This window comes from Curcuma longa, chromosome 4 (assembly GCF_044706935.1).
Source record: "Curcuma longa cultivar G26 ecotype Majalengka, Jawa Barat chromosome 4, ITB_CL_G26_1.1, whole genome shotgun sequence".
Lineage (NCBI taxonomy): Eukaryota > Viridiplantae > Streptophyta > Magnoliopsida > Zingiberales > Zingiberaceae > Curcuma > Curcuma longa.
Window position 1 is genome coordinate 9,058,009 of NC_133864.1, and position 25,130 is coordinate 9,083,138.

Here is a 25,130-nt window from a genome sequence, read left to right on the forward strand (position 1 = left end):
TTCAAGAATTAGAGAAGCGAAGAAAATTTAAGAGGAAATTATGTTAGTTTGGTGCAAACTATAATGAAATTGGGACTTGGGAGTCTTTGTTATAGGATGAAGAAACACTCTCAAAGTATCAATCACTAGGATGAAGTGTTTCTAAGAGTTCAAAATTCAAGTGGATATACATGTGGGAATTCCTAGTGGCATTGTTGGAACATTGATGGCCCAACTAAAGGGGATGTAAATAGGTGGCATTTAATTTTCATCAATTCTAGCATAATAATAAACTCAAGATAAACATTAAATTATAATTGTGTTGTGTGATGATCAAAGTGATAATAATTGTAGTAGAAATATAAATAAACTAAATACATGTGCTAGCAAGATGATGCAATATGGTTCGAAGAGCTCACTCTTACTCCATGACTTACAATGCATCTTATGTATCACTAGTAATGAATCTCCTAAATCATCCCTTTAAGTGAAGCAATGAGCTAAGCCTCTAGAAAGATTACTAATAAGTTGTTAGAACTCAATGTAATGATGAATTTCAGAGCACTTGGGTAACCCTCAACTAGAATTGCCACTAGTCAAGCCACCTTTTATCCCCATGTTCATATTCTATTGGTGCAGCCATGCCACAATGTGAACCTTAGATTTTTGTTGTTTGGGCAAAAAATCTAAGTTAGAATTTATCATTGTATTTGATATGTGTATTTAGATCGTATAGGATTTAGAGAAATACACATGGAGAAGACATGACACGACCAAGGTTGATTGATAACTCATTCGCTCAAGGTCCGTAAAGATCGAAGAAGGATGGCATAAAGCGTTCAAAGGACCATAGGATGAGAAGCATTAGAGTGTGACTAAGTTGATGAAGTGTATTATGTAGGAAAAAGGCACGAAGGAAGGCATGAGGAGGAGCCAAGGGCTCGGGTGAATTTGAGGGATGTATGGCCTAGTGGAAGATGACTTCAAGGTGCAAATACAACTCTTGTGAGTTGAGTGTTGAGAGCAAGTGTACCTAGCAACGGTAAATCTCAACATAGACGGATTTAACTTTAGAATTAATCATGGTCAAGTATCCAGTTGACTAGTAGAATAGTCGATTGATAAAGTCTACTAGTTGGCTAATCAACATCTAACAACAATAGTAATAAAATTTAATGAAAGCTTATAAAGGAAGGAATTCAAAGAGATTTAAAGTTAACGTTCCTAGACTTAATTCAAGCAATTCTTTGAGCTTTCTTGCACATATTTGAAAGTCTTCTTGTGAGCTTTATGCCTTTATTGCAATCTATTCAAGAGCATTATAAGAGGTTTCTCCATCTTCTATAATTGATCAAGAAGGAGAAAAATAATGGTTGATTCAAGGATGATCCGTTTGAAAATTTGATAGGTCATAGACTAGGAGCTATGGGTTGCTAAGCCACATTACATCATCATGTCATTGTGTTTGTGCTTTCTCTTCTTTTTTCGATGCATTTATATGTGTTAACCTTGCTAAGCAATTAACAAGAATCCTTTGAGCTGTGAATTTTAGGAATATTAACAATCCCAAGTCCAACCCAACTTGATTCACATCCAAGACACTTTCTCAAACAACCTAACAAGTTCAAATTGAGCCCCGATTGTGCCTAATTATCGTGAAATCAGCCCCTAACATATTGACTCAACATCAAATTAGTTTCTTCAAACTTACTATCATGGATTTAGTCCTAACCAATCACAAGGATAAATAATTACTCAAAGCTAACCCCTAATAAAATTTATATATACAACAACACCTTTAAGAAGTTGGTTGTCCAAATTAAAGCCCAAGAATAAATGCACCCACCAACAGTCTAGACTACAACTACAAGCCACTACTTAAAAGGATAAAATAGCCAACAGCAGAAGGTTTCATTATGATTCCACGACTCAAAAGCCCCATCAATTCTCCTCAAAGGATCAAAATAATTTGGAGACAATACATTTTCCTAATAGCACATCTCATTTCTCAAGCATCTTACAACTTCAATACTTATTTTTTTATATCAAGTATCCAACTGGCTACAACTTTAATACTTATGACACTATGTTATCACATTTGAATTGAATTTGATCAGGCGAATCTAATGTGTTGAACAACCTAGGTTTTGCATCCAAGCACTCCTGAGAAGTCTTTTTGACATATGTCTTTTTGAAAAAAAAAAATCTAAAACAACACTTATAATTATATTAAAATTACTAGGTTTTACATCCTGCCTTACAAGTCATTTTGATTTTTTTTTTAAACAAAAAATCTAAAACAGATAATTATATTAAAATTTTACACATGATCTGTTAACATACATACATTATAATGATGAGTCGACAAAATATCATATTAGTGCTAGGTTAGCTTCAAAGCTTAACACAATTTATAATTAAATTTGTAAATATATAAATATTCAAAATTGTTTTAATTTATACAGCAATAATATAGGCTATGATAAGATAAGGCTACTGGTGGAGTACCATGCCATCCCATTTCATGTTCGTCGGGCGATTAAAGCCCAAGGAAAATGGCACGCGGCTGCAAGAGTGATCCCACAGCATTGCATTGCAATGCAATGCAACAGCTCAAAAGCGAGCAGGTGGGGGAACTGCATGCCTCACTCCACTCATTGATTGATTTGATGAAAGCAATTAGTTGTTTAGCAGTAGAAGAATCTGCAGTTAGGACACGGCCTCTGAGCTGTCCCTGCGTACCCCAATCCACCACCCATGACAACCAGGACTGACAATGATGGATTATATATAATAAATATGTGTGTGTGTTTAATCAGCAAATTTACTAGGATAATAATTCATATATCAATAATATTAAAAATAAAAATAGTTTTAGAATAAATAATATAATAAAACGTCCTTTATTAAAACACTCTTTCGATTTATCATTTTGCCATATTATTCTATTCAATAAATAATAATAATAACATAAATAAATCGCACCTGGTCTGCTCCAGCGGCGTCGGTGGAACACTCTGTCATCGTTCTCTCTTGCGTCTCCTCACTTTTTAGCTTTGATCTTTGCATGCTGTTCCCAGTAACAATGAGCGGGATTAGTTTCTTTAATCTCTGTCATTAGGATCACAGCATGTACTTGTTATACTCACTCGATTCAACAGCATCAGATTAGATTGGAGACTGCCTGCTAAAATCTCTTCTCCTTCCCTGTACTCTAGTTCTGATTCTACTCATGGGGGAGAACGGAGGGAAAGAGGAATCCAAATCGGCGGCGGCGGCGGCGGCGGCAGCGTTTGGGTTGCCGGAGGAGGACGCCGTGGAGTACTATTTCTCTTCGTCGTCATCGTCGCAGGCGGGTCTGGGTTTGCCGCCGGCGAAGAAGAAGCAACCGAAAAGAACCAGTTTTGACGACGACGATTTCCTGACTCTGTTGCATGGTTCTGACCCCTTCAAGATCGAGCTCAATCGCCTCCAGAATCTGGTCAAAGGTACGTTTTTGTTCTTCTTCGGTTCCTTCTTTTCGCTTCCTCTCTGCTCTGCTCTGCCATTCTTTGGAGAAAACATCGCATGCTCCCCGAAAAAAAAAAGGAGGATGAAATCTACAGGATTTCTTTTCATAAGAAAGAAAAATATCTGAAATGGAAAGGAGATAATGAGGTATTAGAAGAAAATTCGTGTGCCATGCATGAAATCTGGTGAGACACCCACAGCAAGCATTGTTGAAAAAAGAAAACAAAACAAAAAAAAAAAAATCCTACCTTCTTACTTTGTTTTGGATTGTTGGAGAAGGGAGCAGCTCTCATGATCCACTGCACAAATTCCAATCCTTCAAGTAAAACTATTGCTATGGTAAATTGAGTTGCATTGTTGTCTCACAAGGTGAAACCTGCTCTTGACAACCACCTACAAGCATGATGAGGAGAGTTTGAAAGTGAAGATATTGATATTCTGTTTTATATATTTTGTGCGTTTTCCACTGCAGACAAGGACCGTGAGCTATCTGAAGCTTATAGTGAAATTAAAGGCCTAAGGTTGGTGGAACGTGCCAAAGACAAGGCTCTTGCTGAGGTAGTATCATGAATGCATCAGCCTATGTTATCTGATAAATACAAACTTATTGATAAACCTATTCATGCCGATAGGTTTCTGAGGAGCTTAACAAGATGGTGGAGAAGTTGCAGTTATCTGAAGCTGCTCTGGAGAGCAAGGTTTGCTTCATGCAGTAACTCACTTTTGCATGTTGCTTTACATTTCTTCTAATCCAGATGAAGAAACCAATTCAGTTGTTCATAGTTATTTCTAATTTTGACCCTCAGAACTTGGAGATCAAAAGAGTTACTGAAGAAAAGAAAGAAGCATTAGCTGCACAGTTTGCAGCAGAAGCTACTCTTAGAAGAGTGCATGCTGCACAGAAGGATGAGGCACTACCCAGTTTGGAGGATATACTTTTCCCACTAGAAGCTGAGATCAAGCTCTTGAAGCAAGAGGTGTGCTTATCTGCAACATAATTGGGCTATATTTCTTGAATCATCGAGCATGTAAGTTTTACTTTGGAAGTTTTCAGATAGCAAACCTTCAAGATGATAATAGGGTCTTGGAGAGATTAACAAAAACCAAGGAAGCAGCTTTGTTAGAAGCAGAAAGAGAAGTCCAGATTGCGAAGATTAAGGCAGCTCTTGTCGATGACCTTCAGAACAAGAACCAGGAGCTCATGAAACAGAATGAAATAAACCAGGTTAGTCCTGTCATCATAGCATTACTGATTCTCCCCTTGCATAAACAAAACAAAACAAACTGATGGATGAAAAGGTAAAGAATAGTTCACAATTCACACTTTCGAATCGAAACCTTTACTTTGTCTGATCTCATTGTCATAACATGCAGGAAGAGTACAAGATACTAGATAGAATGCACCGTCAAAAGGTTGCAGAAGTTGAGAAGTTGGCGCAGACTGTTCGGGACTTAGAAGAGGCACTTCTTTCAGGGGCTGCTGCTGCAAATGCTGTACGAGATTATCAGCGGCAAGTTAATGAGTTAAAGGTTAGGAAACTATCAAATATCTTTAGCTCGTAATGTAAAATGAATTAGAATTGAATTTGCATTGTATGCATAAAGAAATAGAAAATGATTTTGTGTGACAATATGCAGGGGGAGAAAAAGACACTTGAGAGGACATTATCTCGAGCCATGGTTGCAGAAAACCGAGCGGCTGTAGTAATGGCAAATGAATGGAAGGATACTAATGACAAAGTTATACCAGTCAAACAATGGCTTGAAGAGCGACGTGTTCTGACGGTGACAAACAAACTTTGGCATTGTGCTGCAGCTTGAAATATGTCATGTTAAATTATGAGTTTTATTCAGTGGTTTTCAACAGGGAGAAATGCAACAACTACGGGAGAAGCTCTCCATATCAGAACGTGCTGCCAAGGCAGAGGCTCAACTTAAAGTATGTCACTAACTATCGAATATAACTTTGGTTAGTTTAGCTATCTAAGAGTTCGTAGAAACTCTTAATTTCCTTTTCTTTGTTAATTTTCAGGAAAGGCTGCAGCTGCGTTTGAAGGTCGTTGAAGATGGACTAAAATCATCACTTCGGTCAGGGATCCGTTATGATAAACGAAACAGTCCTTCTTTGGCTAGAAGCAGCTCGATTAATGGGTCTGAGAGTGCTCCAAATACTCTATCAAGTGGAATAGGGACGCGAAAACCATGTGCTCCAAGTGGAAAATTTTCAAGCCCTTCCAGTGCACTGCTAAAACATGCCAAGGGAGCATCAAAGTCCTTTGATGGCTGCAGAGTAGCAGAGGAAGAGTATTATAAATCAAGGTTATCTGAAGACACTTATGTTAGTGATACTTTAGAGAAGGACATCGAACATCTTTCCATTACTGGAGCAATGGAGAAGCTCAGCAGCAAGCCCCCGGATGCTGCTCCAGATGATTATGTTTCAGTTGTATTTTATGATATGCTACAGAAGGAAGTAATCACATTAAGGAAGTCATTGCATGAGAAGGATCAGTGTTTGAAGGACAAGGATATTTCTACGGAGGTAAATTTTAATTGAAGTTAGTTATATCTGTGCAGTAGACAAATGTCGAGTGAAATTAGATTACCTGATATGCATCACAAAGTATACATACTGAAAGAGGAAATTTATGCAGATGCTTTCAAGAAAAATAGACACAATAACTAAATCAATGGAGGTCGAAACAAAGAAATTGCGTAGAGAAAAGGCTGCACTTGAGAAGGAGATAGCAGCCTTGAAGGTAGAAAACCAGAATGAACTGAAAGTTAGGCGCTCGAAAGGAAATGGACAACAATTTGCATAATTAAGAGGTACACTAAAGGCTTTATTCTTCAGATGATTTCCATGGTTAGCCAGAATACTTGCTTCAGGCTTATGCTCCTACCTAGATAATTCAAACTAATTAAAGTTGTTTATCAAACATGATTCTAGTGCAAAATCTAAGAAAATCAAATACCAAAAATTGAACAAGTATTTTTTTTTGGTAGCTATCTCAAAGAAATTTTTTGTTTATTTTCTTATTTTGATATTTTCTTGAGACTATTAGGAGAACTCCATGTTTATATCTATTTTGTTTCTTTGAGAACAACTATCCTTTTCGACTCTGCTTTTTGGTCTCTGCAATAGAAGAGAGAATATATAATAGGTTCATGTAAGTTTTTAGTTACTTTGAGTTTCTGTGTAAACCATCCATTTTCATCAAACAGAAGCACTGACCTACCTTTTTCAGATATATGTACTTCTAGTAGAAAATCAGTCATGTGTAACATATCTTACAAGGTTGTTTGTCACCTCCCAAAAAGCATAAATATTCATGTTGAAACCAGCTCCTAAGAGATGCCTCATTACATGTGAAATTAAAGCCTTTCATAGCTTGTTGATATAGCGATCATGATCTGCGATCCTTCTACGTAATACAATTAATTGTTAATCTTTAACAATTAATAATGCCATCAACAGTAAATTCTAATACATGGAATGTTTATCATGCAGATAATATGAGGAACCCAGAGCTTCCAGATTGACCATCTAACCGATCCTTCATAGTTGATGTTTTTTTTTCTTTCTAGTTAAAAGGTTGAAATATTAGTGTCTTGCACATTATGGGAAATACGTATTTCTCTATATAACTGTAGTTTTACCAAGAAAATCCAACATAAGGCTGTGAGTTTCTTATTCTGATCTGCTTTCTTCGGCAAAACTGTGTTCACTACGAAATTCACCAAGAAATTCCCTGAGAAAAAAAAAAGTAACTCCAAGATTGTGATGTGAAGTGATTCTTTTATGTAGATTGGTCACTAAAAAAGTTCACTTGATGGACTCAATACCTCTATTGCTTGCTTGTAGTGGCTGAAAATGTACAAAAGAAAATATGTTATTTAAATTCACAATAGATAATTATTAACACTGAATTTCATCCGTTTTTAGTTTTCACATTCTTACACAATCGAGTGAAAATACTACGCTCTGCTGTTGGCCAGATCAAAGAACAGCTACATTACATAATCCTGTAAGGAAATTCTTTGTTCCCTAAAATATAGAAATCTTCTAATTTGAAGTCTAAAGCTTAAAGATTTCTAACTAATTCATGACGGAAACTCGTTTCATACTTGTGATCTGAAGTTAAAAAAAAAAGGTCTCTAGGGTTTGATACTGCTATATCTTGCTCTTTTAAACTTGGACAGATTGTTAACTGTGGATAAATAACTAACCGATCGTATCTGCAGTTTGGTTGGATGTTCTGAGGGGACGTACCTCGAGTGAGGAATGCTCGCACCAGTCGAGATCGTCGGAGCTGTGGATCCGGTGCTCTATCGCCCCATTTGTTCGCAAATCGTCGCCATCGCATTTCCACCGCCCTCGCTCCGCTCCCTCGCCGATTTCCACTCTCACGTCTCGTTTCCACCGCCATCTCATTTCCGTTCGACATCTCACTGAAAACTAGAAATTGTAGGAAACATAACGAAGCAATTAGCAATTTATTGAAACTAGAAAGAATAGCATGGCATCTGTTCTTCAATACGCAATTCACACATTTATGAACTAGGGAAGCAAACAACCGACTCCAACTCGCAGAATTTTTCCAAATTTCTATTTTTAATACTATTTTTTAAATGAAAAAAATAGAAGAAGAAAAAAAAACATTTATCATCACCTTTTTAGCACCATTGTATGCAAATGACGTGGTCGATGAATAATATTTTAATTTTGATAAGTAAAAATAATAAATGATCATTTATCGATCATTAATTGTTATTTCGGATTTGAGCTCTTATATAATTAGTCATTAATCACCCACTCAACTGACACGAAAAAAAAAAGAAAGATAAGGAGAATGTTAAAAGGAAGGGTAATATTGTAATGATAGGTTAAAAAAATCTTTGAGAAATAATATAGAAATTTAATTGGAAAATAAATAAATGCTACATGTGAAAACCTAGAAACTATTAAATTAATGTGCATGAATAGGTTCCATCAACTTAACTAAGAACATCTATCATAAGAAAATGATCCAAAAAAAAGGACAAAAATAAATAAGCAGAGACAAGACGTCCGCATAAAATTAATAATAAAATGATGGATCCAGGCAAACCCGACACTGCGTAGAATTATTGGTAATAAAAAAATGCATCCGTCCGCATAAAACAGGAGTGTGATCGTCGGATGGTCATCCTACGCTTTATCTTTCCCACTCAACAAAAAACACTCCCTTTCAACCGTCGGATCCACCTATCCTCCCCTATTTGCCATTAGATTCCAACTTCTAGAATATTCCTCAATTGACATTCGAATAAGTCTTCTGACGAATAATTATTTCAAATTTTAATTTTAATTGAGATGTATTATAGAGAATTTTTTTTAATAAAAAGTGAATTTAAGAATATTGATAGAGAAAATTTTTTAATTTATTTTGATGATCGATAATATTATTATAAAAAAAAATAAAAAAATTTTGCACAGTATTTAAATTTTAAAAATAATTTAGTCTCCATCGAATCGTCTCTGTCTCACTCCGCTTGTAGTGTGGCATTTGAAGCACAGGTAGAGCTACCCATCGAGGGCTCCTTTTTCTAGGGTTTCGATCTCGGCGGCGTTGCAGGAGAAGGGGCGGAGGCGATGGGTGCGATTAAGGCAGCCGTCTTGGACGCCATCGTCACCTTCCTCTGGATCTTCTGCGTCTCCACCGTCGGCGCCTCCACTTCCATCATCACCACTGCGCTCCAGATCCAGGGAGCCGCGCTCTCTCTCCTCGTGACCACCACCATCGTCTTCGTCCTCGTCTTCATCTTCGGAATCCTATCCAACGCCATAGGCGGCGGCAGCTTCAACCCCACCGCCACCGCCGCTTTCTATGCAGCGGGATTGGGTAACGACAACCTCGTCTCCTTGGCGCTCCGTTTCCCCGCCCAGGTAATGTTCTATCTCGCTCCTGCTCGGCGCAACGAAAATCGAGCGGTTTGATGAATTATGTGGCACCTCCCAGGCGGCCGGGGCGGTCGGTGGTGTCTTGGCCATCTCGGAGGTGATGCCACCGGCGCACAAGCACAAGCTACGAGGGCCTTCGTTGAAGGTTGATTTGCACACAGGGGCCATCGCCGAAGGTATCCTGACCTTCGTCATCACCTTGGCCGTGCTCTGGATCATCGTCAAGGGACCTCGGAGCCCGATCGTGAAGACATGGTTGATTGCTGTATGCACTGTTACCATGGTTGTTGCGGGCGCTGGTTACACCGGGCCGGCCATGAATCCTGCAAATGTAAGCTCAAATTGGTTATTCCCATCTTTGCTATATCTTTTACGATTATTTTTTACCTGTCCACTTCCACACCATATTCCTGTGTTTGGAATTGTAGCGCCAAGCTAAGAGCGACATCAATTGGAATGTATTATGTATTTATGAAACCGACCATAAGAATAGTGCTAACATATTTTCTAGACAACTCAAGGCAAGGGAAGGCTATCTTTCCTCAAGCAGCCTGTTTGGTAGACTTTGGTCTTTGATCACTTAGACAACTAAAGACAAGCGAGAGGGCATCTTTTATGGGGAACAATTGTTGTTAAAGTATGTTTCTTACTTATTGCTAGATTGACGCTTACAACATGCCTAATTTTGTAAAAAGGTACTGTTAGTCAGTCAATTTGCTGCTCTACTTGTTCCTCGTCACTGATAACATGGGTGTGAAATTACAATCATTTTATTAGCCACTAGGCTGAGGCTAAACAGTAGCACCATAGCCAAAGCTCATAATATTTGATTCAGAATGGTATTGACAAATTATAAAGTTTGGTTAGATGCTTGGAGTTCTAATAACATGTATTTGTGATTTTATCTCTCTTTTCAGCAACATAAAATATTTGAGCTTCACTTTGGTTAGAATTATTGGAGATTGCCCATGGGAGGTCAATATGAAATTTAAAATTTTTGTCGTCAACTTTGTCCTTTCTTTTTTAGTTCTTAGTAATGAATCTAGATTCCTTGTTCGAGCAATCAACCTTTTTTCGATTTATAAGATTGAGGTTGAGTGCTACATGTGAGTCTTAAGTGGTTGAATAATACCTTTCCTAACACTCTTATTAGATTAATTTCTTTGTTAGTTAATAACACTGTTGAGACATCATAACATCATTGACTGTTTCCATGTTCCCTTGCATTATATTTACATTATTTGCTAACTTCTCTAGTTCTTCAGTTATATCTCACTATTGGAGCTGCAACTTAAGTGTGGATTGGCCATGAAAACATTGATGATATTTGGAGTTATATCCTTATTCATCCTAATAGCAAACTAGGATGCCCAAAGTATATGGAAAAAGAACTTTTAGTACTTGTTCTTATATACTCTCAGATTTTAGGACTCAAATCTTATGCTGATAAATAATAATTATACCATTTGTCAATATCAACTGATTGGAGACAAGGAAATGGACCAATATGCCAAAGTGAAGTCCCCTTAGCACAGCTGTTGCGGTGGGGTGTCATCTTACATGCAATTCTTTTTTTATGATGAGCTGCTGTGGCCAGTGAATATACTCTGCTTATGATACATTTTAGTTTTGCAAGCTTGGTTTCCTACATTTTTTTCATTCTGTTATGAAGATGAGCCCATTTCTTGTAAACTTTAAGCAGTTCACACCCCTTGGGTTCGGTACTAAATACTTACATCTTATTATAGTTGTCAGTGGGTATATCATTTTATTTATCACCATAAACTCCACTTCGTCCCAACAATTATCATACTCATTAAATTCTAATTTACAGGCATTTGGTTGGGCTTATCTGAACAATCGCCATAATACGTGGGAACAATTCTACGTCTACTGGATCTGCCCTTTTATTGGTGCCATTTTTGCTGGTTGGTTCTTCAGAGTCATCTTCCCTCACCGTCCACCAGTAAAGGCTAAAAAGGCATGAAGAAAATAAGTGGGACGCTTTAGATTGAAATATTTTTTTAAAAAAATGATAAGTTGGCATCCCTCTCAATGTCACTTGTTTAGGTGAAAACAAAGGTTGGTAAAACCTTGTTAAACATCTAATTTTATGTTTAATATTATGGCTTTTCCGTACCCATCATCTGCAAGTTGTGCACATTAAAAGGTTAGCTCTCTTTTATTTGCATTGATTTATTGAGTCATGAGCACGAAATATAGGTGTGAAATCTCTGGCTAACTCCTTAAGCAATTCACTTCTAGGATCTGAATTCATTTTGCCTCTTTGCAAATTTTCTTGGGAATCTTTTATTTTCATATTCTTCTATAAATTTCATCGTTTTTTCATTACATTACATAGTATCTTTATAACTGTATTATTGTCATCAATTTATGGCTTGTAGAATTCATAAAATCTTAGAAATCTTAGTTAGAAAACTCACTATTAATATTGCTAAAAATATCTATTGTCCTTTATAAAAACTCACTAATAATACTGCTAAAATTTGAATATAAGTTTTAGCATAGGGATAGTGTTCAATCATATTTTGCAAAAAAAAAAAAGGACCTCTTGTAGCATATTTTATCATCAAATTATGGTTCTTTTGTCATCACCAAAATTATTTATAAATTCTAGAATTGTCATAAGGAAGTGTTAACAAGTTCTTCTATGGCATAAAACTATATTCTGATTTCTGAGAAAAAAATGGATTCCACCACAAATATCTATTTTCATTTCTAATATACTTAGGAAATACTTGCTCAGGCATATATGCTCGCTCGGATAGATACTACTCCCTGCAAAAAATTACTTTGGAAGTATCCTCGTTTGAGAATATCCCCATAATTGAATGCACTCTTTTAAAACATCCCCATAGTGATTCATGTGTTATGGGAACATCTCCGATTAAGAATATCCCCATTGAACTAAGACCCCTCCGAAGCAAACTTCCAAATGTTACTGATAGCTACGGGCATGACACAAAGCTGTCAGTAGCCGCCGTTGGTAAGATAAGCACCAAATGAGGCTTGCGGTAGGCATCCGGACGATGGCAAATGTGTAACCCTGTCGCCTTGGCACCCAATACAACTCCACCGATTGAGCCGGTCCCAAACTGACATAGCGGTCCACATGGACAATAATGCTCACCAGTATCAAAAAAGTGAAGGTGAAGGTAGGAGATGGGCCAAGCACATAAGTTCTCATCATTCCTTTCATTGATAGTAAAAAGATGAAATCATCACGTTAACGACCTTGTCAGGGTGACTCCCCATTACCTAGAAGAGGATAAATCACGAGAGAATTTCGCCTTTAACAACCGTAACACTGTAATGAGCAAACAACAGGACATTCAACATCCGCTGGAATTTGATCTGATTTATTGACAACACCACCCCTATAAGAACCATCTATACCAATCCACACGCAATCAAATAATGCTGGACGTCTAAACTGGCTGTTATGTGTACTTCCCGATTTACCATAATGATCGATAGAAAACTTCCGTAAAACCGAATCGATCACTCCTCAAAGATAATCAATAAGACTAACTGAGATTTATCATCTATACCAACCCACGAGGGTTACTCTCATCATTCCTTTCATATACCTTTCGGACAAGGTAAGATGGGGTAGGTGGGCAGCGTGGGAAGCAGACGTTTTGACCAAGGTGAGATTGAATTACACTGTTGGCGTGTCGTAGGTGGTCAGGAAGGCACAATTATTGCCATCGTTTGCCAGAGACAGCCTAAACAATATCAGGCTAAGTCACGAGCAGCCTAGTTTGCTTTACACTGTCGTACAGAGGTGTCAAAAAGAAAGTTATTAAATACTCATTTCAAGTTTAGTTTCCTTTTCATAAATGATAACCAAAAATACTATTTTTTACAAATCGAACAAAAACAATCGTACTTATTCATAAAACTCAAGAGAACTGGTGATAAATAAATGTGACTACAGCTTTGCTTTCCCACAAACTTCCCAGACAAAAATGAATAATTTTCCTTCCCTATTTAAATTAATAATTATCCGCTCGATAGCAATTACAAAAAAATAGATAGCCGATATGCAACATCAGTATATCACTCCAAGTTCCATTGAGAAATACTTTTTCCTCTTTATAGTGAAGAAGCTATACCTTACAAGGTTTACAAATCAATCATCAGCTAACTTTGAAGTTTTTCGATAACTGCTCGTAATATATCCTTTCCTGCTCCATCAAAAAGTATAAACTTGGTCAAGTAGAAACATCTGCCTTGTAGAAACAAAGTTTGAAAACCTGTGTGGGCTAAAATGAATGGAGGAAACAAAAGCAGAAGCTACAAGCTTCAAATTGCTCGACATGCAATAGTTTAAAGACTCGTATGCCACACTTAACTGGTGATGAGATAATATTATTGTCAAGCAAAATTTAAACACAGACTGCTTGAAAAGGTTGAATGACTGGCCACTCATTCTAAAAGTTTTGTGCTGCTATGAAAGACACTAATCTATACATTTGCAGGTTAATAGATGTTAATTAGTATATTAAAAAGGTCTACATGTGTAATGATTCAAAACAGATAAGTTACACTCTACTTAGCATGTGGTTTTGAGAAAACACACATTTATCAAACATTTCAAGGCAAAATAACAAGCATGTTGGTTATGAAACTACTGGAAGAATGAGAATTCACATGTGAGTTTTCAGTACCTAAATCTCAATTGCAAGTCTAGAGAAAAATTTTCAATGCTGCTAGTGGCAAATTGAAAATGAAATAATGCGGTTGAAGATATACAAAAAATAGCAACCACAAAATGAAAATCAGAATAATAGCTGAGGCCTTGCAGTGGGCAAGCATCATATGAGAGATTGCTACATGCCTATAAACTTGAGAATGAGTAGTCCAAAATGCAGGACTTCCACCAAACTTGAAAAGGAAATTATTTGGATTACTTAATGGCAAAATCCTAAGGTTACCTGCATAGAGACAGATGGCTTGATTGTCTGCAGAACGTGCTGAAAGTGTGATGTCTTGATGATGGCGGGTTTTGTAATGTCAATACCCCGGTCTATGCAATCTAGCTTTTCTCTCGTAGCAGCCATGGCAGCTCCGTTCATCTGGTGAATAAGTAAGGTTGAAAAGTAATTGAGCAAGTTCCGTTCCTACTGTTAAAAGATGCTGAAGGTATAAAGCTATTAACATTGTTTTATGATAAATAAGGCTACCTTCATAAATTTATTAGTAGACCTTTCCGAGATGCATTTGTAAGAAATGGTTTAAGACAAAAAAAAAAACTTGCTAAAATCTTTGACGATTTCTAACTTACAGGGTAAACAAATCCAAATTCTAGCGAGCTACTGTTTAAAGAACAAATCCACATATTGCCAGCCTGCTACAGTGCGATGAAACTCGGAATGGAACCTTCATTTGTGGTTAACATTTCTGGGGATGTTTGGATGGGGCTATTTTGGACCAGAATGTTCATTAGGATTGTAAGTGTTGGAACTAAACCCCATGATATAGAAAATTAAAACCACACCAAGTTTTAAGAAATTATATTAGCAACAAATATTGATTAGAATTAGAAGCTGGAAGCATGTGGTCTCTCCTAAAGAGTGATTTTTGCAGTTTTGACAAAAATTAAACTGACTCTGATAAGGGTGATGCAAACTCAAGACAACAATTTGAGTCTTAATATGGCCATAGAAAAAGAATAAGAAGACAAATGAATGGTGGTGGAATAGCAGCAGCATGGCTATGGTGGTGCAGAGCAGAGTGGCACTCTACGTATCCTACACTTATGTTTATGAAAATCCTGAAAAATTCATGAGAAAGAAAACAAACATTCCATAAATCCATTTTCATTCTATTTTCAGTATGCATTCTATCCATTCAAACATGCAAAAAAGTACTCTTAATCATATGCAAGCAAGTTAAAGATAATACTTAGTTAATTTACTTATTCAACACTGAGTAGCACCATTTGGTATTAACACAAACAAATTTATCAATAAGTCAGATGCAAAGAAAAGAGATTAAATTATGTGAGGATTAAAATTTGTGCATTGATGCATGTACTAGTGGTCCAAATCATCCAAACGAACCAGCCTGCACATTCTCCTGAAAAATGCAGTGATTAAGCACAGAACAAGACTAGGGGCATAAAAACTTAAATAGGATAAGTTGGTAATATATGGCTTTGTTAAGAAGTAATCAGCATTTCCTTCAAAATTGCAAGTGCATCCAGCAAACAATAGCAGCATCATAACAAGCAAAAAACCTAAACCGAGTGGGAAAGAGAGGAAAAATACCAAAGAAGCTAGATCAGCACCGTTGAAATTTAAGCATTGCTCTGCAAGAGCAACCAAATCTACATCTTCTAAAATAGGCTTCTTCCGAGCAAGTGCCTTCAGTATTAGTAGTCGTTCGTCGGAATTGGGTAATGGAACATATATGACATTGCCCAACCTTCCTGGTCTTAATAGAGCAGGATCCACAACATCAGGTCTGAAAAACTTGTCGTCTTACTACATAGATCTCCATGAAAAATTTATAAATGTAGAGAGGACAGAACAAGCAAACCTGTTTGTTGCTGCGATGACAAATACACCTTTTCGTTCTTCAGCACCATCTAGCTCAACAAGTAGCTGCATGATTGGCAGGGTGGTTGAGAGAGAGAAGAAAATAAAAAGTATTAACAAGTTGAATATTTTAACTACTAAATACTAAAAGGGATTTAGCACTCAAACCTGGATTAATTGTCGTTCGACAACCCATGCACCCTCTCCCCCACGCTTACATGCCAAAGCATCCACCTATTGGAACAAGACAGCTTTAGTGTAAATACATCAGATATTGGTGAACTTATTCATCAAAATTCTATAAATAGTGTGATAGCAAGTAAAAAATCTGCCTGGAAATTTGCTGATGGAGACTGACATACCGAGCACAAAGATTTGGACACTTGAATAACGGTCAAGGGCCAGCTGGATGATTTTTTTGAACTTAGGATTCAAATGGAAAGCCAAAATGGCTAGCAATTGAGAGCCAATGAAAAGGTTGTTTTGTTTAGATGGAATAAAAGTGTTTTCTCCACAAGGAAAAAGATAATGCTTGGATTCAAGAGAGGTTTTCTTATTGCATCAAAATTTTATGAAAACTACAACATCAAGTAAAACACTACACCAAGATAATATTTTGCAAGTTAAGTAAATTATGTTACCTAATAAATGAAGAGTAAAGGGCTAAAATCCATTTCGAACATCCTCTGGTTGGATTGCAATAGCCTGGCCTTTATTACTAGGACTAGTAACTAAAAATGTTCTTGGCAGGGCAGAATGTCAAGAAAAACATGGTCAAGACTTTTAAAGGGAGTCCCACACAAGCTTGATAGAAATAATTCAGTAAAAGTTTGATAAAAAGCAATCAATTGAACAAAACACCACAAAATCCAGACCACATAATTGTGAGAAGTTCCTATTTTTATAAATAAACTATTTATTTTCATTTACCTCATCAAAAAAAATTATACAGGGAGAACACATCCGAGCACGACGAAATAATGTTCTTATTGCTAGCTCACTTTCACCAACATATTTGTTCAGCAATTCAGGACCCTGCCATCAAGGAATAAAAGGAACCAAACTCTCATTATTAAACATCTAAATCAAGGGCATTTACTCAAAAGTATGACTGAGGGAACCTGTATGTGAATAAAATTGGCTCCTGCTGCATTTGCTACAGCCTTGGCAACTAATGTTTTACCACAACCTGGAGGCCCATACAATAAAATTCCATCCTCCAAATTGACTCCAAATTCCTGAAAGTATATGAGAGAATCATGAATAGAGAAAACATAATACAATAAGAGAAGTTGAAGAAAAGAATAATTTTCTTCTATAAATATGCAAGACAAATTACTACAAGAGTTGGGAGGGGGGAGGGGGGAGGGGGAGGGGGGAGGGGGGAGGGGGGGGGGTGTGGAGGGGAGTTTACCTCATAAACCTCAGGGTGTTTTATACGTTTAATTATAAAATCCTCAAATTGTTTTTTTAGTGAAGTAAGGCCACCAACATCGTCCCATGTAACGTTGGGAATTGAGGAAAATCCTTCTCTCATGGAAGAAGGTTGAACCATCTTCAATGCTTCCTGCAAAAGACATTTCAAAGGTCCACATCGGAAAGAATGAATTTGAATGTATTGCAACACTGCAAAGATTAGATTTTGTACACAATGCTAAGATTAAATTTACTAATCTCACACTGAAAAATGCTTATCAGAAAAATAAATCAAGTAATTTGAAGAAATAGCATCATAAAACGACCAAAGTATTATACATCTATCAACTATTAGATATCATCATCATTAAGCAATGGTACTCCTGTTGAACAAAAACTTTAAAAGAAAAGCATAAAGTACAACAAAAGCAGATTATCTCTTGCAAAATGCTTGGTTTTGTATTGGATTCCATAATGCTAGATTATAGATGGCGAGTTAATTGTTTTACTTATTTTGCTAATTGTATTTTTGTTCTGAATACTCATTGTTATGCCTTTACACAATTACTTAATCTTAGTTCTAAAGTTTTTGCATCGTGTTTTAATTAAGGACCATCCCTAGGTGGGCATATGGTTCTTCAACAACCTAGATGGGAGACAACTGGTGATCCACACAAACTTGACCCAGTAGCATTTCTCTCACAGGCAAGCAAGCAAGCATCCATTGATGATGTGTCGATGGTGTGTGTAAGTGCAATAAAAAGGTTGTTGGCATGCTAGTTTTTCATCCACGAAAATGAAATATATTATATTTTAGAAACTTATATAAATAATTAGGGTGTGCATAGAGAATTATTTTTCCTTTTTCACTACAATCACATCCTCCTAATGCACTACAATCATAGTCTCATAGATCCAGAAACAAGGAACACATTCAACATTCTATACTGTGAGAATGTGCAATCTTATCTATAAGCAAAGTTGGCAATAATCCTATCAAAAAAATATACAAGTTAATTTTTCTATGATTTACGATTAGGTAGGCTTCTAAAAGATTTAATAGCTAAAGCTGATACATGTTACATTCTTATATATATTCAGTTAATTTAGACACAATCATATTATTTTCTATAAATTTGAAGATCAACAATGTTAGTAGGTAAGTTTCTAAAAGCTTTAATATCTAAAGCTCATATATGCTATATAGTTAATTTAGAAATAAAAATAATAATATTTCTATAAATTCAGAGATCAACATGATGGTAGGTAAGCTTCTAAAAAGGGGTTCAGAAAAAGGTGGATTTATTTAATACCTCAATACTAATATTGTTTTCGATAAATTTCAAGATCAATATGACGGTAGGAAAGCTTCTATAAGGTGAATTTATTTAATATCTAAAGCTCATACCTGTTATGTTCTTATATATATTCACTTAATTCAGTCGTGATGAATGTTATTTTCTAAAAATTCAAAGAGATGATGAATGATAAGGTGACCGTAACCTATCAATCCAACGAATCATTGAAATTGATCTAGGACGAATATTGTAAACACCCTCAAGTAAGTTAGTAAATCTAGATTGCATATTAGATCATTGTTTAACTAATCAATGAGTCAAGCAAGAAAGCATTAGTACTAATTGTAAAATAACAAAATGTGGAATACTGGAATGTAATTTCCGATCATGAAATATCACAAAACAAAATTTAGGAAGTCAGTCAAGATTAATTTGAAATGAAGATAATTTGCCACATATTACACTTCCAGTCTCTAGTGAAAGTAAACATGGTTCCATTTTTAATATATGCATATTGGTGCAATTATTTGTTTAATCCTTCAGACTTTTTTTTATATGTCAAACAAACACCACTAAAGAATTTTAATAGACACAGATAGCAACATAGGTTGTAGTTAAAATCAACATAAGAACAATGACTAAAAGCATTTGTAGGAGGCATAAGAAATGAAGTACAATAGCTAGAAAAAAAATTAGTGAGTTTAGGAATCAATTATACTTTCTCAAGTCAACCTCATAATTTGACATTATTTAATTATTCGTTAATGGAATATGCACCCACAATCCTTGTTGATCTTAGTCATAATATCATTTTTTTCATTAGTTATACAATGAGCATACAAGGAATATTACCTTTACTAGATTGAGTTGTATCCCTAAAAAATTCAACTTGATTGTTGTTTTATATCTAATTATTTATTAATATAATATACTTGATTTTTCAGTCATTTTTTCCTATATTTTGGTAATAATTGTCATTTTATACATATTTTTTAAAAAAATGAGAGTTTTATATTTGATATATGTAACTATTGCAAAATTATTTCCTTTTATATTTTATTTACTAAGATCAACAGACTATGTAATCTTGTTGCCAAATTTAATTTTCAATGGATATGATTATATTTAAAAGTAAGGCCGGTAAGCCCATGGGTACTATTTAATCAGATAATTTAAAATTATTTTTTGCTACATGTGATATGATAACTGTAATCATTCATTTGATGTCAAATAGTGGTTCGGATTATTCCAAGCATTTATGAGAGGAGTTTTCATTTTATAATATAAAATAAATGTATACACTATGACTAAAGATTACACAAATACAATGTTCACAACAGATCATGTCTATGTCTCTCTCTCACAGTCCAATAGGTACCAGACGTCTTCTTTTACCACATTTACTCAAAACACAAGTGTTCTACGTAGCTAAAGTCAGAGATAGTTCAGATATATCTCCAGATCAGCTGAATTGAATTGCAAGCACCAGAGACTTAGTAATTTTGACTGGATATTCATAGATAGTTTGTAATCAATGTGAAGATTATTTAATTCAGCCACATTCAAAGATGGCAACCTTTTCATATCTCCACCCCTTAAGTGTACATATAGTTGAAATAACAAGTTAATTCTTATCAATTTAGTGTGTTTTTACATACCATTCACTGACGAAAGTAATAATCTGTATTACATGTGGCAAACATGTGAGAGACTTTTCACAACTATAGACAATCAAGTAGAATTAAAAAGAAACCCTTTATATACTAATATGGATTGCTCAAGACACAAGCTACAAAAATAAATGAAATTATAAATAAATAGAGCAACAAATAAAGTAAACAAGAGTTGGTAATTTCCTGAGTTTAAAAAGGATAAAACTAAAAAATAATGAAAAAGATAAAACATGATAAAATTATATGATTTTCAATGTTACCTCAAAGTCTGACATTCTAATCCTGCCACTCTCAATTTCTTCATCATCAAGAGGCTCTTTCCACCAATTATCTCTACTTTTATCCTTTAATAAAAGTTGAAACTTTTTTCTCTCTGCCATACGCATCATTGCTACGTTACCTGCTTGATTAGCTAATGAAGCCAAATCAGACCCTACAAAACCTGGTGTGGACCGAGCTATTTCAGAGAGCTTGAATTGGCCTTCAAGATTTAGGTTACGAGTGATAACCGACAAAATTTCAAGCCTTGCATTTTCATCAGGGACACCCAAAGCAATCTCACGATCAAATCGTCCACATCTTCTCAATGCAGAGTCCAGAGCATCAGGATTGTTAGTAGTGCCAATAACAAGAACATAATCAGATTTCCCATCAAATGTTTCTGATTTCTGTGATTGATCCATGCAAGCCATTAGTTGAATTACTATCCGACGCTCCATCCCCTTCTGTTGGTTGTCCCTCTTAGAGGCAATGGCATCTATCTCTTCAATGAGAATTATTGATGGAGCAGTCCGATATGCCTTGCGGAAAAGATCTCGTATATTCTCCTCAGAAGTACCTAAAATAGTAAACAAATATAAGACAATTCATATTAGGCGCTTTAATACAAATGTAAATATTAAGCAATTCAATGTGAGGCATCAAAAACAGTATTGAAATAATAGGTAAATTTATCAAGAGTGCAAAGGAATAATATAAAGTAGAGAAACATTGACTCTCATAAGTATGCCAGTAAAGTTGTTGTGCATTTGTAGATAAGAGCAACAATTGGTTAAATGATACATTCCTTACTCCATTGCTACAAAGTCCAATGTTAGGCAAGAACTACAAACCTAAAAGAGAGAAAATTGAAACTCCATCCATTTTCATATCAATTGACCGTCTATATACAAACGAGTTTAAAGCAAGTGAGATATTGCAGGATCAGGTCTCTATTGAAGAAAAAAATATAATAAGAGTTTGATCTACTCGAGATTCAACATTGGCCTTCCTGTCTACTACTAGAACCGAGACTGTCATCAATAAATGATGTCACTATGCATCTCTGAATAGATGGGGCTGCCCTCCAAAACCTCATACATCCTTTCTCCTAAACCAAATGGTATGATTTTGATTATTTTATGTTTTCCTTTTGGATTAAAGACTTCAGAAAATGTATTCTTCTTTAATTCAACAATGTAGTTGGGCAAGCATCAGGCCACTTATTTAATTGAAGTTATACAAAACACAACACAAGTAACATAGTTAGAGGTTCAATTGGTTCCATTGGGTTTGCCATCCTTAAGCAACACAAAGTTCTTTTGCTTGTCTTGACTCTTAAATAGAGACTAGCTGCTTCTATACAAGATGATCAGCTATTATACAACTTGGCAGAAAACTCAATACCTACTCAATGAATAGGATAATTAGCTTTTCTTAGGACAAAACAGTTGTAGTGTGCAAGAGTGCCAAACCTCAATAAAACAAATTAAAGAATGGAATAGATTCCCACTGGAATGAAAGGCAGAATCAGATAAAGGGCATAGTATTGTCAGCATGAGATCAGCAATATACATAGCAGTTCACATTATGCATAGTAACTCTCTGAATTGGTAGCCAATACAAACAAAATCTTAGTTATTTTGTCAACCAAAAACAAGAGAACAAGAGCTTCAAGGATGGAGAATCTAAGATCCTGTAAACTCTATAAACTCTATGGCCAAGAATCTCTACAAGAAACAAACCAAGAGTCATCTTCTTCTAGATCTTATGTTTCCACCATGTGTCCATTACAAGCAATCAAGCAGAAAGCCAACTTCTTCTATCTTGTGTTTGATTCAGACTATATAGTATGATAGCTTAATGTTCTGGTAATATTTATCATATGTAATATCAAAAATTGCTTCAATAAATATATGAATCTTTGAAAATATATATTCACTCAGATTGTTAGAATTCAGGGCCTTGCATCACTTGACAGAGCACATAGGATCATATCTAGCATGTAATACGACTCTAAATACTGGCAGTGGTCAAGCTTAGCTATTACTACCATGATTGGTGTAGGTATGATAGAGAAGGAGCCGATCAAAACTGTTATTTATTGTAGAAATCCTCATTTTAAAGCTGTGACAACAAATGATGAGGTTAATTTTGTCCTGGCTCTAGAAAACAGCAACCACAATATTGACAGAACCATCTGAAGAACACATACTTGCATGACATGTTGACCAAGGTTTCAAAACAGAGCCAAGTGGTCCATCACTGCATAACATATGTGCAGTATACAGAGGCATATATAAAAGTATATATATCCAGTATCAAAATATTAAAGAAAATATCAGTCTAAATTATTATCACTCACAAATTGACAGTTTAAATTAACACTTACAAATTTAAACCTACTAGATAGTGTAGCTTAATGTTTTAAGTCAATTTGTTCTAGTTTAAATGAAAAGAATAGGATTTATTTTACATCCGAATGGTGTGTATGCAGCTCAAGCAGGGTGTTTTTTAACTATAAGGTCACAAGGCAAGATATGAAGCATAAATAGTAGTATTGTAAAAAGATGGGTATGCAATATTACAACACCTCAAATGCATCATTTTGATGGTGAAGATACATGGCCAGGTAGAATATTCACAAAGAATAATTCTTTCATCCAGATTGAATCTATTCTCTGTTTAAACCAAACAAAATTATAACACTAAGTGATATTTAATTATGTGCAATAGAAGTGGATGGCATGTGAATGCTCCTTTAGCATGTTCACCATAGTTAACTTATCCACCTTCATGTGAGTAAATGGAAAAAGCAAGATCATCAGCAATTTATGAGCTTACAATTTGAGAAAATTAGAATGAGATGTAGCATTAAGTTCATATTGTTAATTGCCATAGTTTGACTTTTATAACAAAAGCAAGATGTAAGTTATATCTGAAACTTGAAAAATAAAATAAGAATGAGTAAATAAATATGGCAAAAGATAGAAATCTTACCAGAGACTCCAGATACAATTTCAGTTGCATCGATCTTGTAGAATGGCAATTTTGTCTCATTAGCTATGGCTTGTGCAAGTTTTGACTTCCCACAACCGGGTGGCCCGTGTAAGAGAATTCCAGTCATTCGTGAAATTCCCAACTTCTGTACCAGCTTTGGATGAAGCAGAGGAAATAGCACATCTCTTTTCAAAACTTCAAGTACCTCCCTCATACCACCAAGATCACAAAATAGTGGCCTTTGTTCCATCACAGCATCTGCAACCACACCGCTACTATTCTCTTTCTCAATAGAGATCTCAGCCCCACTCCCTGGATCACTTCCGTCAATAACATTCTGCACCTTCGTCGTCTTCGTCGGCTTCTCCATCTCCACTTCCAAAGCCAATTCTTCCTTGTTTGATGACTTGAGCTGGTCCTTATTATCCTTATTTGATGGGTTAGATTTTTTTCCATAGCCATCCCGAAGCATGGACTTCATCAGATCAAACTCCGGCTCTACCTTGGCGTCAAAGACAGAATCGTCGGAGGAGGATTCACTATGATTTCCATCAACCGAATCTGGCTTCACAGCCATTCGACGGCGGAGGTGCTCAAACTCAGCGCGACGAAGCCGGCTCTCGGACGGCTCACAACGTCCGGGTGTCCTGCGAGAAATGCCGGGATTCGCAGGTTCAATTCCGACATCGTCCATGTCTTCATCGCTATCTTCATGTGCGGCGGAGGCGGAGCGGTTGCGGCAGAGAGATTCTAGGGTTCTCTGTACATTGCGAGTGAACGTTTGGAATTTGAGACGGGCGTAATCGGGGTAGGCAGAGCGGAGGTTAGCGACGACAGCGTCAACATCCACACCTTCTTCGGCGTTGATGCCAACGGAAGCGATGCGGCGACGGAGGATGGCGGCAGGGGAAGCGCCGAATTCCCGTCTTCCTCGCTTTCCCATCACGAAAGGCAACGGGTCCGCTAGACGAGGAACTAGGGTTTATGCGCTGATATAAATTAACACACGTGACAAATTATAATAGTATAATAGCTATTGATAGCTATTATAAATAGTTTTAACGACCATTTTAATTATACTGAAGTACTTTTAATGAATTTTAAATAATTTTACTAAGCTTATAAAAAAACAATTTTTTAATCAAAGAACGCATTTAAAATTGAGTAATGTCCAAAGGACTTATCAAAATTGGATATTTTTCAAAAGGACGTATTTATTTTCTTAGTTATATCCATCTTATTTTTTTCAACCTTATATTAAAGAAAAAAATTGATTTTCTTTAATCAAATCAAATCAAACTAAACTGAACCAAAACAAAAAATTAAAAATAAAAACTTAATTGTTTCGTTAAAGAATTTAGTATAAAAAGTTATTGATAATTTTAAAAAAATATATTTATTTTTAATTTACGTCATTAATTAAACTCTCCCAAATTTATCCATATTTTTTAAAAATTTTAAAAATAATTAATAATAAATTATAAAA

At 35.7% G+C, this 25,130-nt stretch overlaps 3 protein-coding genes across 3 annotated transcripts; 2 read left to right on the top strand and 1 right to left on the bottom strand.

Annotated features, from left to right (window-relative positions):
- The first annotated feature begins 2,994 nt into the window (after positions 1-2,994).
- On the top strand, positions 2,995-7,186 carry LOC141826304 (microtubule-associated protein 70-1-like). The gene is made up of 11 exons (XM_074713546.1): positions 2,995-3,467; positions 3,962-4,047; positions 4,122-4,187; positions 4,296-4,466; positions 4,544-4,714; positions 4,864-5,019; positions 5,128-5,274; positions 5,357-5,428; positions 5,522-6,031; positions 6,144-6,318; positions 7,001-7,186. Exons 1-10 carry the CDS (start codon positions 3,212-3,214, stop codon positions 6,309-6,311), a joined length of 1,803 nt encoding a protein of 600 aa, XP_074569647.1. The 5' UTR covers positions 2,995-3,211; the 3' UTR covers positions 6,312-6,318; positions 7,001-7,186.
- A 1,830-nt stretch (positions 7,187-9,016) lies between these two features.
- Positions 9,017-11,579, top strand: LOC141827523 (aquaporin SIP1-2-like). The gene is made up of 3 exons (XM_074714790.1): positions 9,017-9,418; positions 9,492-9,764; positions 11,268-11,579. Exons 1-3 carry the CDS (start codon positions 9,125-9,127, stop codon positions 11,418-11,420), a joined length of 720 nt encoding a protein of 239 aa, XP_074570891.1. The 5' UTR covers positions 9,017-9,124; the 3' UTR covers positions 11,421-11,579.
- A 1,738-nt stretch (positions 11,580-13,317) lies between these two features.
- Positions 13,318-24,587, bottom strand: LOC141826303 (cell division control protein 48 homolog C). The gene is made up of 10 exons (XM_074713545.1): positions 23,645-24,587; positions 20,647-21,224; positions 17,414-17,566; positions 17,121-17,237; positions 16,930-17,034; positions 16,168-16,233; positions 16,001-16,065; positions 15,730-15,925; positions 14,395-14,535; positions 13,318-13,644 (listed from the first exon to the last, which is right to left on the bottom strand). Exons 1-10 carry the CDS (start codon positions 24,585-24,587, stop codon positions 13,597-13,599), a joined length of 2,412 nt encoding a protein of 803 aa, XP_074569646.1. The 3' UTR covers positions 13,318-13,596.
- Between the last annotated feature and the right edge of the window lie 543 nt (positions 24,588-25,130).